Below are 17,911 nucleotides of genomic sequence, written 5' to 3' on the forward strand. Positions count from 1 at the left end.
TCAAGATTTACCCCAAAATATTATCCCATATGACATTGTGGAATGAAAGTATGCAAGCTTTTTCATTTTTATGTTTCCTATGTCTGCTAACACTCGAATTGCAAATACAGATTTGTTAAGGCCTTTCTGCAGTTCTGTGGTGTGCTCCTCCCAACTGAATTTATTATCAAGTTGTAATCCCAGGACTTTTAAGACTGTCAACCTCGTATGTATGGTTCCATTTTTTCCCCCACTTCTTTTCCGCATATGCACACAATGCAATTGGGGTACGTAGAACTGTTGCAGTTAGTAACAAGTTGTTGTCAGCCATCTTGAACTTTGACGAAAAATTTGATGACAGTGTAATACCCCCTCTAGCGCTACGTCAAAGATCTTTGTCAAATATATTGGACGGAATATTGGATCACATCTTTGATCAAATCTTTGACAAAGAAATTTGATAGTTTAATACCGGCCTTATACTGTCAAACTCTTAGGTAATTCTTTTATAAAAGCTCAAACTACACTATAACAGCTGACTGGTATTTACAACAAACTGGCCAGCAATTTTTTTTTTTAATCCAGTCAGTTTCGTCTCTGTGGGCACGTCAGCTACATGAATCTCCAGGTTTAAGTGATTTCATTAATTGAGATAACTGACTGGCACAAGTATATGACAGATGTACGCATCTTTTCACTTACTCTTGGGTCTGAATGATTTCAGTTACATACTTTTTCAGCCTTTTCAGTAATTTATCAAAAATTACTAGTTTTTCAGCCTATTCAGTTATACAACAACTATGACTAGGGTAATCATCTCCTGTAAAGATAAATAATGTACCTCATTTCAAAACAAGGTGAATAAAAAACTCATTTCTAAAAATGAAGTATTTTCAAAATTCATCTATTTATTTACTTAAACACAAATTTTTCATACTCCTCCTGGCATTAAATATGGCTTTTTGGTTGATTTTAAAATATTAGCAACTGGTCCTACATTATAAATTTATGTTTAAATAAAAGAACAAATGCTCTTTAATTTATTGTATCTCTGTCTCTCTCTGCCTGCTGGTTTGCACCCATCACCGATAATTCTGTTTTGTTAAATGCTGAGGTGATGTGAACAGAAAGCATGTTAGATTCAATTTTTTAAATTGTTTGCTGTTTAAGTACATACTGTTACTTCCTGGAAGTGTGTAGGGAAATATTTGTTATCATTTGTTAATTTTATTTGAACTTCTTTAATTAATATGGGTTCATAATATGAATCATATTTGAAGATACTGTGTATCACAATGAATTTAACTTAAGGCTGTTTCTATTCCCACACCATGGAGTGTTTCAGAATTCTGATCCAGGCACAAAGTTCACTGTTAAGAAAATACCTATTCATAAACAAAGACAAAAAAAAAACTGAACTGAAAGCTACTTAGTGGCACTCAATAAAAAGCAAATATCGGAACAGCAACAACAGTGATGACAGGTGATGATAAAGCAGGGATACATAACACTATAACTGACTGAATCAACTGTTTTCATTTGGTTGCTCCCACAGACTGCTTTCACTCCAAAGAATGAATGAAAAACTGTAGCAATGGAAAGTCTAGGTTGGAAAATCAACAACATTATGCAAAGGATAGAGTGCTACTCACCATAAAGATGAGAAATTCAGTTGCAGACAGGCACAATGAAAATACTGTTACATATTGAGTTTTCAGCCAAAGTTTTCCTCAGAAATGGAAACACAGATATTCACAGAAGCAAGCACACCACAGACACACATGACCACTACCACCGGCCAAAATGCAATTGTGTACATCGAACAGAAGCAGCAACCAGGAGTGATGTGGAGAAGGTATAGCAGAGTATACGTGGAGATGAGAAGTCAGCATGGAGTGGGAAAGGAGAGGAGCAAAAAAGTGGAAAATACCAGTGGATGCACGGGTGGTGCGCTGTGCATAGTGAGGGTTATGGGACGTGAATTGACAGGAGATTATAGGACAGAAGGGTTGGAAACTGTTGGGTGCACGGTGGGGGGACAGTAGGTTACCATAGATTGAGGCCAGGATAATTTCGGGAATGGAGAATGTATTGAAAGGTTAACTCTGATTGGTGCAGTTCAAAAGAGTTGGTGGCAGAGTGGAGGACTCAAATGGTCTAGGGTGGGAAGAAGCCATTGAAATCCAGCATGTTATGTTCAGCTGTATGTTGTGTCGCAGGGTGGTCCACTTTTCTCTTGGCCGTAATTTGGAGGTGGCTATTCGTCCATTACCATCATCAGGATGAATAACCATGCTTGATTTCAATGGCTGCTCCCCGACCTGGACCACCTGAATCCTCCGCTCCACCACCAGCTTCTCTGAACTAAGCAGATGGCAGTTATCCTTTCAACCATTCTCCACTCCCAAAATCATCCCAGCTTCAACTTACAGTAACCTATTGCTCCAAACCCTCAACCTAACAGTCTCCACTCCCCCTGTGCTATCACCTGCCCCCAATTCATGTCCCCTCACTGTGGACAGCTCACTGCCAATGCACCCCATTGGTCTTTCCCCCTTTCTGCTCCTCTCCAGTTTATGCCCCCCAAGACCCTTCCCCCCTTGCCTATCTAACCCAGAGCTTCCCAACGCTGCACCTCACAGCCCTGTCCTGCCACTATCCAATCCCTGCATGCTCTGCCAAGCAATACTGACTTCTCTCCACCTACCCATACAATCTTATCCCTCCCCCTTCCCCAACCTACTCCAGATTGCTACTTTTGTACAACATGAAACAGTCGCATTTTGTCGGAAGATAGTGATCATGTGTTGCATAACGTGTGCTGATATGTGTTTTCCTTTCTAAAGATGGCTTCAGAGAAAAGCTAAATGTGTAACAGTCTTTTTGTTGTGACTGTCTGTAACTCAACATGTCGCCTTTATAGTGAGTAGCTACTTTGTACAACATTGTTGAATGAAAAATTCGACTAATACATAAAACCTCAACTAAATGAGTGTATTGTTTTCCAACAATCAACTGAATGAATGTTTTCATTCAATTGTTCCCATTAGTATTTAGTATTGCCTACATGTGGCATCCAATCTTTCTCGTAACACTGCATGATCCTACAGCTTTGCATTACTCCCTTTGATCATTCTTGGTACAACATTTTGAACTTCCTGTCAATCTAATTTTTCAGATGTCAACATTTCCTTCTGCCTGCATCATTTGCTGCATTTTTATATTTTCTCTTTTCCTCAATTAAATTCGAAGTCGTGTTTGTTATTCAAGTGTTTCTGTTTAGCTTCATCTTTCTGGCCACTTGATCCTCTGCTGCCTTTATTATTTCATCTCTTAAAGCTACTCACTTTTCTTTCATTGTATTTTTTTTTTCAATCAATCATTACCCAGCTGTTAAATACCAGCAGCTCTCTCAATTTATCCAAGTTCCATTTCATCAATTTCCTACACTTCTTCAGTTCTGATCTTAAGTTCAAAATAATTTAACCATAATCACAGACCACATCTGTTTCTGCAAATGTTTCATTGTTTAGCACTTGAATCCTAAATCTCTTTCTCAACATTATGTAAAGCCAAATGTATTCACCAGACACAGAAAATCCCACATTCTTATAAGTCCAACTCTCACAAATACAGCCATTATTGTCTCCGGGCACTAAGGCACAATTTAGTACATGAAGATGGCAGTGGCTATATGTGTGAGAGTTGGGCTTGCTTGTGTAAATGTGTATGTATTTGATATACGTTGAAGGATTAGTCCAACAGTGGAATATACCTAGCACCCTTTGTCGTTATGCCTAACTGCAGCTCAATGACTCCTCTATGTGATGAGTAGTAATTATCCTTTTCAGACTGTTATTATTCCATCTTGGATTTCCCATTGTTTGATTTTACCATACATAATACACACAGGGATATTATAATGAAAGTTAAACTTTCAAAACACTGTAGAAATAACACAACTGGTCAGAATGACGTCAAATTGCAATGGAACATTATTGGAGAAGGGGGAAAACGTAAGGCAGAAGAAAAAAAAAAAGTATGAAAATTGAACAATAGATGGTGCTGTATGTGTCAGAATATGTAAATCAAAAGATCTGTCATGTGCATGACCCATTGAAGTTGGTATAAACACACCAGGTACACGGCTTTTCTTCCTTTCATTTCTGCGACATTTCCCTGCTCTCTGCTTGTAAAGCTGTATTACAAGAATGATGACTGTCCACATGTCACTCTGCAGAAATTCTGTACACTGAAGGTTTTAGGAAAAAAGGCATTGGTCTGATGACTGCCATGGGTCTGGAGAAAATGATTCAGAAATTTGAAAACACGGGTTCTTTTGGCGTGCAACCTGGTAGAGGGAGGAAACGAATTGACTCAACATCAGCGGAAGCAGTGGCCACAGCAATGCAGAAGGAGACGAGCAGTGGTGTGCAAATGTGTAGTGTACGGAGAATTGCCCTAACACTAGACACACCCGTGAGCACAGTGCGTAAAATTCTATGAATTGTCCTTCTTTACCATCCATTCCAAATTACCCTGTGTACAAGCTGCTTCCTGTTGACCTGCCAGTAAGAGAGACCTTTGCTTTAGAATTTCTTGCTTGCATGGAAGTGGACAATGATTGCCAGTGGAAGATTTTGTGGACAGATGAAGCCCACTTCCATCTGACAGGATGTGTCAATACACAGAATTGTCAAATATGGGCAGCACAAAATTCACACGCAAATCACCCAGTAACACTTCATCCTGAAAATGTCACAGCGTGGTGCAGGTTTACGGCATCATTTATCATCGGGCCACATTTTTCGAAGAGACAAGTGCTTCCAGTCCTGTTACCTGTACCATCACTGGTAAGCACTATGAGTGTCTTTTGCACAATCACGTCATACCAGCTCTTCAACAGCATGGATGTGTGTATGGAATCATTTTCATGCAAGACGGCACACCTCCGCACACTGCAAGTCCAATTGAGCAGGTGCTAGAGCCATTTTGGAAATGCTAGAATTATATCAGTTGCTATTTCCCTACAGTCTGGTCGTCCCAATCACCTGACCTTAATCCGTGTGACTTCTGGCTGTGGGGCTACCTGAAAGATGTTGTGTTCAACATTCTGACTGCAAACTTAAGCTGCATTGAAGGCATGCATTGTACAACACATTCTGAATGTGACCCCAGAAACACTTCAGTCAGTTGCAGAACATGCTGTTTGTTGATTTCAACTTGTTGCAGAAAATGGTGGACAGCATATTGAACATGTTTTGCACCAGTCACACGGAAAGTAATAATCTGATTTGATTTTGATTGATGCTTTTTATGCGGTTTTTGGCCTCAGGACCATTAAAAACTGATTTGAGCTATGCTTTTTATGCAGTTTTTGGCCACAGGACAATTAAAAACTGATTTTTCCGATCCAATGTGATATGACCTTGCCGTGACGGATGGGCTTACATAACTAACAGTATCACACCTGTACACCCATGCACACTGAGTAGTACAGTTTGTTTAATGTCAAATGTACACCTTAGTCATTGTTGTATGATTCATTTGTCATTTGTAGTCGAGCACTATCAAATTACGATGTCTACAGGGCCATCTAATGTTAATTTTGTAACTATTTATTTTTCTTCTGCCATACGTTTTCCCCTTCTCTAAAATATTCCGTTGCAATCTGACATCATTCTGAATAGTGGTTTGAAAGTTTAACTTTAATTATAATCACCCTGTATATCTGAAACTTTCCTGTGTCTCTAAGACTCTTTCTGGTATACTATCTGTTTTTCTCAAACTGAAATCAAGTAATAATGATTAAATCATGGAATGTACATAATTCTATCAGGCAGCTCCCCTTTCATTCCTCTCCTCCAATGTACATTCTCTTACTATCTTTCCTTCTCCTCCTCTTCTTACTATCTAATTAAAGTCCCCCATCACAATTATATTTCTGCCTCCCTTAAGGCACTGAATAATTTTTCTTTCATCACAGTCTGTTCCTCATCTGCAAGCTAGTAGGAATATATAGTCATACTTTTGTGGTGGGTCTTGGGATTAGCTATGATAACATATTCACTACACTGTTTGAGGAAGTTCACCTGAATTTCTATTTTCTTTTTCATTGTTACGCCTACCACTGCATCACCCACATTTGATTGTGTTGATAACCCTCACTAGAAATGCTGTACTTAGTCACAACACTTCACTAGTTCCCACTATATAAATTCCAACAAATGCATTTCTATTTTCAAATTCTCTAACATTCTATGCCATGACTAGTAGAATGCCACTCCCCCCCCCCCCCTCCTCCCTACCCTCCTCTCTCAATGACATCATCCTCTGAGATGACCTTGCCCAGAGGGCCAGTTTTATCTCCTGAATATTTTGCTCACAATGATGCCATCATTATACAACGGAGCTTCAAGTCGTCATGAAATAAAAAGAAACTGTAGTTTCGCCTAGCTATCAGCCCTAGCACAGTACCAACTTAGGAAGGCCATGTTACCTAATGTTACAGGACCAGATGAGCAATCATCCAGCCTGTTGCCCTTGCAACTACTAAAAGTGCTGCTGCTACTCTTCAAGGAAGCATATGTTAGTCAGGCCTCACAACAGGTACATGTCTGATGTGGTTACACTACTGGTATGACTATCTGTACCACTGAGGAAGCACACAAGCATTCCAATGAGGTCTAAGAGAATCGTGATAAAAATGTTCATTTGACAATGACTGTCTCAAATGATTACAATTATAATTTAGCATACTGTACTATTTACTTCAGAATTTCATAAAAATGAAATTTATATGAGTGTGGTGAAGTAATTACTCGAAGTCTGGGTCTCTACATTATAAAATATGAGAGGAAACAAGGTTATGCAGGTGTATGGTCCTTATAAAGTGACCTCTGCTTGCTCTGATGCATATATGCCTAGGTACAGAGATGTTAAAAATAACTGACAATATTTCCTTGTGGTATGCATTGCAGTAAAATACACTGAAACTTTTTCACTGTAACAACTTATTTGGGGATTTCCCAATTTTCTGTTCTTCTCCAACTGATACATATATTTAAATACACCTTATTTGTTCATTTACTATTGTGCTTCAAATTCGTTTGCAAATATTAACATTTCATGGCACTCAGCCATGTATTGCATTGCACTTTAGCATAGGCTTCTTGAACCCCAAGATTTGAAAGCAACACAACTTATGTCACTATCAACTTCATATTCAAAGAGAATCTTAGACTGTCAAAATCATATTGTAGGGGAATATTAAGGTAATATTCAAGTTATGAGCTTTTCTTTAAAAAATAAAATAAATAAAAAATCTTTTAACTGGTCAGCATGTAGCTATGTTTAAAAAATAATTTGTGATGTGAATATAAAATGACTCATTTCACATAATTATGACATAGTACACTAATTTGTGGAACACGAAACTAACCAAACAATTGTAGCACTTGTAATAGTTTTTTCCAGACGTAGCACAACATAAATAAATTCAAAACTTAAGGTAATAGCTTTAGATGCTTTAATTCATGGATGAAGAGCCAATAGACTACTGTGCCAATCTGTGCGCTGGGGAAATCCTCCATGCCAATGCCATCAGTTTTTGCCCCTGCTTTTACTCTCACCTGTATCATGTCTAAGTTGAAGGTGTCATCGATGTCTACACAAGGTCTCACCTTGACCGGTGTGCAGGGAAATTCTGGAAATGCCGCTGCCACAGCTCTCGCTCCTGCTTCATTTGTCCATTCAGACAAACCAACAAAGAACTCGCGACCTACAAATGACAAACTGGTTGTATCACGAGGTAAAATTGAAGGATGGGTTTGGTGAAAAGCTAGATCATACAATTCAAAACTGACAAAAAGAGGCCAATGTAAGCCACATGTCGAACAAAATATAAATTCTCATAACTGTCAACCCTAACAGAAATAGAAACTTCATAGATTGATATGAGTATGTAGCATTATTTGTTCATCAATATAATACAAAAGCCATGAGAAATACGCCTATTCAACAAATGACTGTAAGCTTCATATTACAATCATTTTACCAACTGTGAACACATACAAGAAGAAAGCAGCATAAGGCAAGTAAATGACTGACCCTCACAGGGAATTTCACAAAGAAAACTGTTAGCATTACGAAATTAGAAACTTTTCTCATATTACTTCCACAACTTAGTTGTCTTTTCCCCTTCCTTGATTTTCAGGAATAGATTTTTCGGTTTTGTATCACCTACAATCAAATATCCCCCATTGCCTGCACATAGAATATCTCATTACTCGGTAATTTTTTTTGAAAAATGTAGATATAGCCTACAGTAATTCAATTCTGAAAGCAGCTGATTGTTCTCCATTAGTGCTGGACTACTAGAAATGGAATGTGGAAGAAACAAATGTATTGTATCAGTGCAAAACAAACATATGAAAGAGCAAAAGCCATCTGGGCAATTCCAATTAACACTGATAAAATTTACAGTAACAAAAACCCACTGAATGTTATTCATCTGAATAATCTACCTTGAAAAGCTGCATGTAAAGCCATTTACTTTCCAATATAGAAATGAATTACCTGCATTCAATGCAATTACAATTAAAGTTACATTAAATTTACATCTAAAAACCTCTGAAAAATGTTTACACATCATAAATATTATAAGTAAAAGCAACCAACATCATCAAAGCAAATTCAATTTTTAAAACAGCAGTCAGATCATTTTACAGCCTAGTATACAGATGTAAAATATAACATCTCAACAAGATCATTGTAGATGATTTACATAGAAAATGCTGTCACATACTTAAGCTGTTCATTGCCTAATTAAGTTCATGAATGAGAAATCTAAATATGAAATGAAAAATAACTAGCCACTTCAAGTTGTCAAAACATTTTTAGTTAAGTCCTGTTTATTTGATATGAACTACAAAATGAAGTAACAGATTTTCTATAAAAGAAATTTACTATTTATCCTACAACCAGTTTCTTGTGGAAATGCAAGGGTTAAGTTAGTGACCTGAATTCAATGGATTTGACAACCTGCTGATAGATATTATAATTTTTCATAACTGTTCCATAGAAAATAGATATTAAATCTTTGCACAAAGTTGAAAACATGTGAAAATGCATGTTTTCTCTGTTGTTCTCCCCGAATAGCTGTATAGACAACTGCATGTATGGACAGTGTTCAGTAATACTTTCTTAACACTTACAGCACCAACAAGAATCCAAACAGTAGCTGTACCTGTGAACAAGACATCTCCACCATCCAGCTTTGCTGATTCATCTGCAATTTCAACAATTGGAAGGTCAAGTTCTTTCTTCAAAACTGCTCTCACAGTTTCCACCTGTAGGTTGAAACCAGACTATATTAAATTAACGAACCTACAAAAATGAGATTATCTGTGGTACATTTATTTGTTCAGATAGCAATAATAGGAAAGGGTTTTATGTCAGTGTTGACTTGCATCGCATTAACTTGACAAGAACTATGCTGATTTATTGCATACAATTCAGGAGCAAAAATCCGATTTCATTTCGAAAGTAAACTGATGTAATCTTAATTTCACTTTTACGTACGGAATTCGTGGGAAAAATTTCTTTAAATCTGTAAAATGAATTAGTAACAACAAAATATCCACCCCAAGTCCGAGCCGATTTATTCACGATCCGCTAAGGTACAGTTAAGTCCGCTCCCCTTTAATGTAAGTCGGCCGAGAACGGTGCGCTACTATTTCCTGTAACAGACAGTGAAAGGAAGTGTTGTATGAGATCACCAATCGGCTGTAACAGGCGATAGTAGCACACATGACATCACTGTGCCGGTGATGTCATTCGTGCTGCAGTCTCTGACCCACTTGAGAAAAGGCGCGACTAGATAGTGAGGACTTGACCAGAGCGCACTAATTTTAACGTCATGAACAACTACCCTATGGAGCTTTAAAGGCGTCTCTGTATCGAGCATGCGCACAACCGCTTTCTAGCTCCAACCCCGTGACCCAGATCTGGGAAGGGTGCTACATACACCCCACGAGATTCCCGCCCGTCTACCAGAATAAAACAATTGCATGTAATGACTGACGTCACTCCTGCACACGCCGCAACACTGGCGTTTGCTCACCTCCTTCGTGCGACTCGCCGATCCCGGTCGGGTGATAAGCGCTATTCCGTTGCATACGACGGCCGTATCCTCTACGTAAACGCATTCTGGCTGCGCTTCGTCCGGTGGCAACTCGATTACATCGAGACCCAACTCGCGTAGAAGTCGCACGTAAGCTTCATGTTGCCGCTTCGCCTCCTCGAGCTCGATTTCGGCTCGCGTCCTGAATGAGAGCGGTATGCGACACACCACTGCGTGTGTATACTTCAGAGAAGACGCCATGTTGCTTCTGTGGTCTCCGAGCTACTGCGGCCGCCTTCCAGGCCGGTGTGTGTGCGGCGAGGGGGGGCGGGTCGGCGGTGCAGTGGCGGCCGCGCCTCGTTGGCCGGAGCCCTCGCTCGACGCCCAATGGCTCGGCGCGTCTCCCCACTGCTGACGTTACCCGATGCAACAGGCGCCAAAGTGGAAAGGGGTAAACGCATCAAGGAGACCCAACAACCCAAAAAATATATTTTCTTTGTGTGGACAACTCATAAGGAAAGAAATTTTTTAAAGCTAATAACTAGTGCATCATCCTCCAAGGCATGCAAAATTAACTTCTACGTCTACATCGACATCTATAGCCTGCAAACCACTGCGATGTGCATGGTACCAGGTCACTGACGTTCCTTCCCGTTCCATTCACGTGTAGAACACGGGAAAATGATTGTTTAAATCCTTCTGTGCGTCTGTGATTAATCGAATCTTGTCCTCACGATTCCTATGTGAGTGATATATAGGGGGTTATAATATGTTCCTAAAGTCATCACAAATCCAGTTCCTGAAACTTAGTAGCCGACCGTGGTGGCCACGCGGTTCTAGGCGCTGCAGTCCGGAACCGCGCGACTGCTAAGGTCGCAGGTTCGAATCCTGCCTCGGGCATGGATGTGTGTGATGTCCTTAGGTTAGTTAGGCTTAAGTAGTTCTAAGTTCTAGGGGACTGATGACCTCAGATGTTAAGTCGCATAGTGCTCAGAGCCTTTTGAACCATTTGAACCTGAAACTTAGTAAGTAGATTTTATGTCTATTTTTGAGAGTTTTCCATTTCTGCGACGCTCTCCCGTGGTCCAAACATAAACAAACGTCTGACCAGTCGTGCTGCCCTTCTCTGTAAACGTTCAATATCCCCTATTAGTTCTATCTGGTACGGGTCACACACACTTTAGCAATATTCTAGAATTGGTCACACAAGTGATACGTAAACAATCACCTTTGTAAACTATTGCATTTCCCAGTATTCTACCAATAAACCGAAGTATGAGCTGAGTGATACAATTGGGTCTCACTGATATTACGGAACACTATGTTTTTTCCGTTTTGTTAAGTGCACAATGTTACAATTCTGAACGTTTAAAGCAAGTTGACAATCTTTGCACCTATTTGAAAACTTATTGAGGTCTGACTCAATATTTATGCACCTTCTTTCAGACAGTACTTCATCGTAGATAACTGCATCACCTGCAAAAAGTCTGAGGTTACTATTGATATTGTCTACAACATGAACAGCAGGGGTCCCAGCACACTGCCCTGGGGTAAACACAAAAATTAACTTTTGCGTCTGAGGATGACTCTCCACCCAAGATAACATGCTGCGTCCTCACTGTCGAAAACATCCTGAAGTCCGTCATAAATTTCGCTCGGTATTCCATATGTTCGTACTTTTGACATTAAGTGCAGATGGGTACTGAGTCAAAGGCTTTTCGGAAATCGAGAAATACTGGCGTCTACTTGACTGTCTTGATCCAAAGCTTTCAGAATATCATGCGAGAAAAGTGTGAGATGAGCGTTTCAACCCTGCGAGGTTTAAATTGGGGCTATTCCCCTGGGTTTCCCTTTGTAAAGTAACATTTGAAAACGGATATAAGCTTTTAAATTTTTGCTTTACTATCGCCAACTTCCACCTTAGTAACTTATCATTTTGCAATATTGTGTTTTTTCTGAGATTGTACAGGACAACTTTGGTATCAGAAACAGCCTGTAGCCGTCTGGGATAGATGCATGCAAATTTTAAGTGTTACGTTGTCATCTTGGACGACGTAATCCACTGATGGGAACAGTACCTTCGTCACTGAACGAATACGGACACAAATAATTTCGTTTATTTATTGTTACTGGCGAGATTAGGGCCATCAAGCGATATCTTATTAGAGCTAGGCATTCTATGCAGTGTCGACATGGATAAAACCGGCAAACTGCAGGGACGGATCCTGACTGGGAATGGAGTTGCTGTAAACATGTGTCTGAAATTCATCTTTGACATGGTAGACGGCGCTGACGAATGACAGTTCCTCTGACGACGTGCTGTCTGTTCCTTGTGTGTTGCAGGCTGTGTGACTGACGCAGCGTGCTGTAAGCAGCATCGTCCGGTAGTCGTGCCGGGAATAAGCCGAGATTGCGTTTGTGTACGGCCACGCAGATGGAAGGCCGAGAGGCAGCACAGCCATACCAAATCAAGTACCCATCACAAAACAATTCAGGCCCTTTTTGAGCGTTTGTGTGATTGCGGGTCCTTTCAGATAGACGGACGTGCAGGGAAGACGAACCCTAGTTCAAGCTCCACGCAAGTGGTCTGTCAACATGGTGTAAGCTAAAGTACGATTATGTTACCCTGCATGACAACCGCTACTATCCCTATCACCTGCAACGAGAAGAATTTTGTCGATAGTTTTTGCACCAAACCATCACAATTTTGGAATTTCTGTCATCAGTCCTCTTCACCGATGAAGCAACCTTCACCAGAACTAGCATCATCAATCTGTGTGATCGTCATCTGTGTAGGGTTACCAGATTTAGGTATGCCAAAAAGAGGGCATTTTCCATATTTTAGGATGAAAAAAGAGGACAATTTCTATTTCTTAAATTTATTACATAAGAAAAAAAATAAAAACATTACACTCATCTCACACACCTACGTATTTTTCATTTGACTGAATCTTTTTTAAAAGTTCCTTTCCTTGACACAAATATTTAAAAAAGTTCTTGCAATTCAAATTTCTAAAATTAAAATTCACCACTGCATTCCCCTTTACGTTGTCAGTAGTGAGTCTATTTCTCTCCTTTGTCCACTGTGTCTCTATTAAGGAGAGCAACCTCTCCACACAAGCATTATGGGCTGGCAACGCGAAGAAGAATTGTGCTGGTACAGTCCACGGATTTGTAACTGCTGTGCTAAAACACAGTATGGTAAGCAAGAGTTCCTTCAGCAGCATTTACTTTGGTGTCCAGTTCAGCACAGAGTTTTGTAAAAAAAAATTACTCAGTTTACCTGACGAACCTGGACCTCTAATACACTTCATATGTTTTTCTGTTTTCATGTGCACTTCCAGATCGCTGGTGCCGTGATTTGCTATAGATACACAGGTCCCTGGGCAACAAACCATACATTCTGCTTCCCACTGAACACTTCCAGGGCGAAAGCTCGGATATTTTTCTCGAAGTTTATCCGTAAATGCACATTTCCTCTTTGGCATGACGAGAAATTATCTTAAACAAAAGTTAAACAAAGAATGATCAAAACGTATTGTTCAGCTAAACCATGAAAAAGTCTTCACTTACAAAACTTAACTATAATTCTGTGCCATAAACTATATTTTGAAATTCACGAAACTTACCCAATAAGATGAATACGGAAAGTAAAGATGCAGCTAGATGATCAACAAGTTCGCTAAAAACACGTGTGTCACACAAAAACAAACAGCACGTAGACAATCACAGCTATGCTTTGACCATAGATACTACCTATGGTCGGAGCAGCTATCTCGAAGGTAAAAGATACGTAATTTGTATGCAATACAAATCGATATTTTCGATTTTGTGAGTGTAAGAGATCGAATTTAAGCTAATAACAAATGATGCAATTCAATGACCGTAGTAAAAAGTACATAAATTGTTGACGATACGACATGAAAACAAAAATCAAAAGATCTTCAAAAAAAAAAAAAGGTTCAAATGGCTCTGAGCACTATGGGACTTAACTTCTAAGGTCATCAGTCCCCTAGAATTTATAACTACTTAAACCTAATTAACCTAAGGACATCACACATCCATGGCCGAGGCAGGATTCGAACCTGCGACCGGAGCGGTCGCGCAGTTCCAGACTGAAGCGCCTGGAACCGCTCGGCGACAGCGGCCCGCAAAAGATCTTCATTCCCAAAACCAAAAAATGCGAACGTTAACAGAAATCGCAAAACTGTATGCGGACGCTACATTTCACGTCGAAAATGAGGACATGACCGCGTAAATGCGGACGTCTGGTAACCCTACAATTGTGGGCTGCAGACAGTCGTCGGGGAGTGGTTGAGACGTCTCAACAGCGCCGGTTCGGCATCAATGCGTGGGCAGGGATTCATGATGACGTAATACTTGAACCGTTTATTATTCCACAACGCCGTAGAATGCTCTGCCTGGGGTGATGCTTCGCCTTGCAGATACAACGTAAACTGTCAAATTCCCAAAGGCATCCAGCAAGAATGTGCAAGACAGAGCACCACCGCACCTCCGTATTACAGATCGCCGACACCTCAACATCTTCCCCAGGCGTTCGACAGGTAGGATGTGGAGGCCCTGTAGTTATGGCCTGCTTAGATAACCATACTTAAACCCCCAGGATTTTTACTTCTGGTGGCACCTAAAAAGGACCGTGTATGCTGAACCAGTTCCTGATGTGCACAGCCTCCAACAGTATGTTCACGACGCCTGTGGCGCTGTTTGGAGAGAGGTCGGAATGTGCTAAAGAGTGCGGCAATCCGTGACGCGACATGTGAACGCGTGCACTGTAGCACATCGAGGCCACTTTGAACAGCTGTTGTGACGTGGCTGCGATGCGTCTCTGTACTGTGTTCCTGGACGATTTCTTGTCGTTGTACTCACACCGTCCATTTCCGGACACATTTTCATAGTTTTTTCCCTCAATTTTCAGCAAGAATCTGTCCATGCAGTTTGTCGGTTTTATTAATATTCACCCAATATACACTATTGGACATTAAAATTGCTACACCACGAGAATGACGTGCTACAGACGCGAAATTTAACAGACAGCAAGAAGATGCTGTGATATGCAAATGATTAGCTTTTCAGAGCATTCACACAAGGTTGGCGCCGGTGGCGACACCTACAACGTGCCGACATGAGGATAGTTTCCAACCGATTTCTCATACGGAAACAGCAGTTGACCGCCGTTGCCTAGTGAAACGTTGTTGTGATGCCTCGTGTAAGGAGGAGAAATGTGTACCATCACGTTTCCGACTTTGATAAAGGTCGGATTGTAACCTATCGCGATTGCGGTTTATCGTATCGTGACATTGCTGCTCGCGTTGGTCGAGATCCAATGACTGTTAGCAGAATATGGAATCGGTGGGTTCAGGAGGGTAATACGGAACGCAGTGCTGGATCCCAACGGCCTCGTATCAGTAGCAGTCGATATGACAGGCATCTTATCCGCATGGCTGTAACGGATCGTGCAGCCGCGTCTGGATCCCTTAGTCAACAGATGGGGATGTTTGCAAGACAACAACCATTTGCACGAACAGTTCGACGACGTTTGCAGCAGCATGGAGTGTCAGCTCCGAGACCATGGCTGCGGTTACCCTCGACGCTGCATCACAGACAGGAGCGCCTGCGATGGTGTACTCAACGACGAACCTGCGTGCACGAATGGCAAAACGTCATTTTTTCGGATGAATCCAGGTTCTGTTTACAGCATCATGATGGTCGCATCCGTGTTTGGCGACACCGCGGTGAACACACATTGGAAGCGTGTATTCGTCATCGCCATACTGGCGTATCACCCGGCGTGATGGTAAGGGGTGCCATTGGTTAAACTCTTGGTCACCTCGCATCAGTGGACGTTATATTTGAGATGTGTTACGACCCGTGGCTCTACCCTTCATTCGATCCCTGCGAAACCCTACATTTCAGCACGATAATGCACATCCGCATGTTGCAGGTCCTGTACGGGCCTTTCTGGATACAGAAAATCTTTGACTGCTGCCCTGGCCAGCACATTCTCCAGATCTCTCACCAATTGAAAACGTCTGGTCAATGGTGGCCGAGCAACTGGCTCGTCACAATACGCCAGTCACTACTCTTGATGAACTGCGGTATCGTGTTGAAGCTGCATGGGCAGCTGTACCTGTACACGCCATCCAAGCTCTGTTTGACTCAATGCCCAGGCGTATAAAGGCCGTTACTACGGCCAGAGGTGGTTGTTGTGGGTACTGATTTCTCAGGATCTATGCACCCAAATTGCGTGCATATGTAATTACATGTCAGTTCTAATATAATATATTTGTCCAATGAATACCCGTTTATCATCCTCATTTCTTCTTGGTGTATCAATTTTAGTGACCAGTAGTGTATTTTATATTTAGTTCACATAACATCGCAGATGTTATAAAAATATGCCAACGGAAGAAATCGCAGAACCAAAAAATAATGAATATAAGGTAATGAAATTCCGGGTATACATCTGTCTAGGTAACATATTTAAATGATTAACATTGCAAGATCATAGGTGAATGTAAGCGCAATATGACATTGCAATCGTTAAATTCTGGTGCATTAATAATCGATGTAACCGCCAGAATGTTGAACACAAGCATGCAAAACGTGAATACATTATGTTGTACAGTTGCCAGATGCCAGTTTGTGGGATGGAGTTCCATGCTTGTTGCGTTTGCCGGCCGGAGTGGTCGTGCGGTTCTAGGCGCTACAGTCTGGAACTGAGCGACCGCTACGGTCGCAGGTTCGAACTCTGCCTCGGGCATGGATGTGTGTGATGTCCTTAGGTTAGTTAGGTTTAAGTAGTTCTAAGTTCTAGGGGACTGATGACCTTAGAAGTTAAGTCCCATATTGCTCGAGAGCCATTTTAACCATTTTGAACCTGTTGCGTTTGGTCGGTCAATACAGGGACGGTTAATGCAGTTCGTGGGTGACGATGGAGTCCAATGATGCTCCACATGGACTCTATTTGAGGCAGATTTGGTGATCGAGCGGACCAAGACAACATGACGATGCTCTGTAGTGCATGTTGGGTTATAGCGGCGGTACGTGGGCGAGCATTGTCCTCTTGGAATGCTGTTTATGAACGGCAGCACAACAGATCGAGTAAGGGCACTGATGTACAAATATGCAGTCAGGGTGCGTGAGATAGTCACGAGAGTGCTCCAGCTGCCATACGAAATCTCACCTCAGACCGCAAATACCAGGCGTGTCTAGCACGCAGACAGGTTGCTTGCAGGCCCTCAATTTGCCTCCTCCTGGCCAATACACGGTCTTCACTGGCACCGAGGCAGAACCACCTTTCATCAGAAAACACAACAGACCTCCACCCTGCCCTCCAATGAGCTCTCACTTGACATCACTGAAGCCGCAAATGACGGTGGTTTGGCGTCAGTGGAATGTTCGCCACAGTGTCTATGGCTCGAAGCTGTCCTTGAAGTAACCGATTTGTAGCAGTTCGTTGTGCCACTGTAGTGCCAACTGCTGCTCAAATTGCTGCTGCAGATGCAGTGCGATGCACCAGAGCCATAAGCCGAACGCGAGGATCTTCCCTTTCGGTAGTGCCACAGGGGTTGTAACACTTGCACGGAGTGACGCACGAAGCCTGGGGCTCTTGAAGAGCTAACCGGCTTTACGCAGATACAGTAACACTAAGAAGTCTAATACACTACTGGCCATTAAAATTGCTACACCACGAAGATGACGTGCTACAGACGCGAAATTTAACCGACAGCAAGACGATGCTGTTATATTGAAATGATTAGCTTTACAGAGCATTCACACGAGGTTGGC

At 41.4% G+C, this 17,911-nt stretch overlaps 1 protein-coding gene across 2 annotated transcripts in view; it reads right to left on the reverse strand.

Moving 5' to 3' along the window:
- Positions 1–10,405, reverse strand: part of LOC126188025 (N(G),N(G)-dimethylarginine dimethylaminohydrolase 1) — a 67,148-nt gene extending 56,743 nt beyond the window's left edge. The window contains exons 1-3 of one of the 2 annotated variants that reach the window (XM_049929456.1): positions 10,103–10,405; positions 9,227–9,329; positions 7,662–7,759 (exon numbers count right to left, since the gene is read on the reverse strand). In XM_049929456.1, the coding sequence (XP_049785413.1) occupies positions 7,662–7,759; positions 9,227–9,329; positions 10,103–10,363 (462 nt within the window). In that variant the 5' untranslated portion in view covers positions 10,364–10,405. Of the gene's footprint in view, positions 1–7,610; positions 7,760–9,226; positions 9,330–10,102 lie in introns of both variants that reach the window. The other variant, XM_049929447.1, reaches the window with a different exon arrangement.
- Positions 10,406–17,911: the final 7,506 nt, after the last annotated feature.

This window comes from Schistocerca cancellata, chromosome 1 (genome assembly GCF_023864275.1).
Source record: "Schistocerca cancellata isolate TAMUIC-IGC-003103 chromosome 1, iqSchCanc2.1, whole genome shotgun sequence".
NCBI classification, from domain to species: Eukaryota; Metazoa; Arthropoda; class Insecta; order Orthoptera; family Acrididae; genus Schistocerca; species Schistocerca cancellata.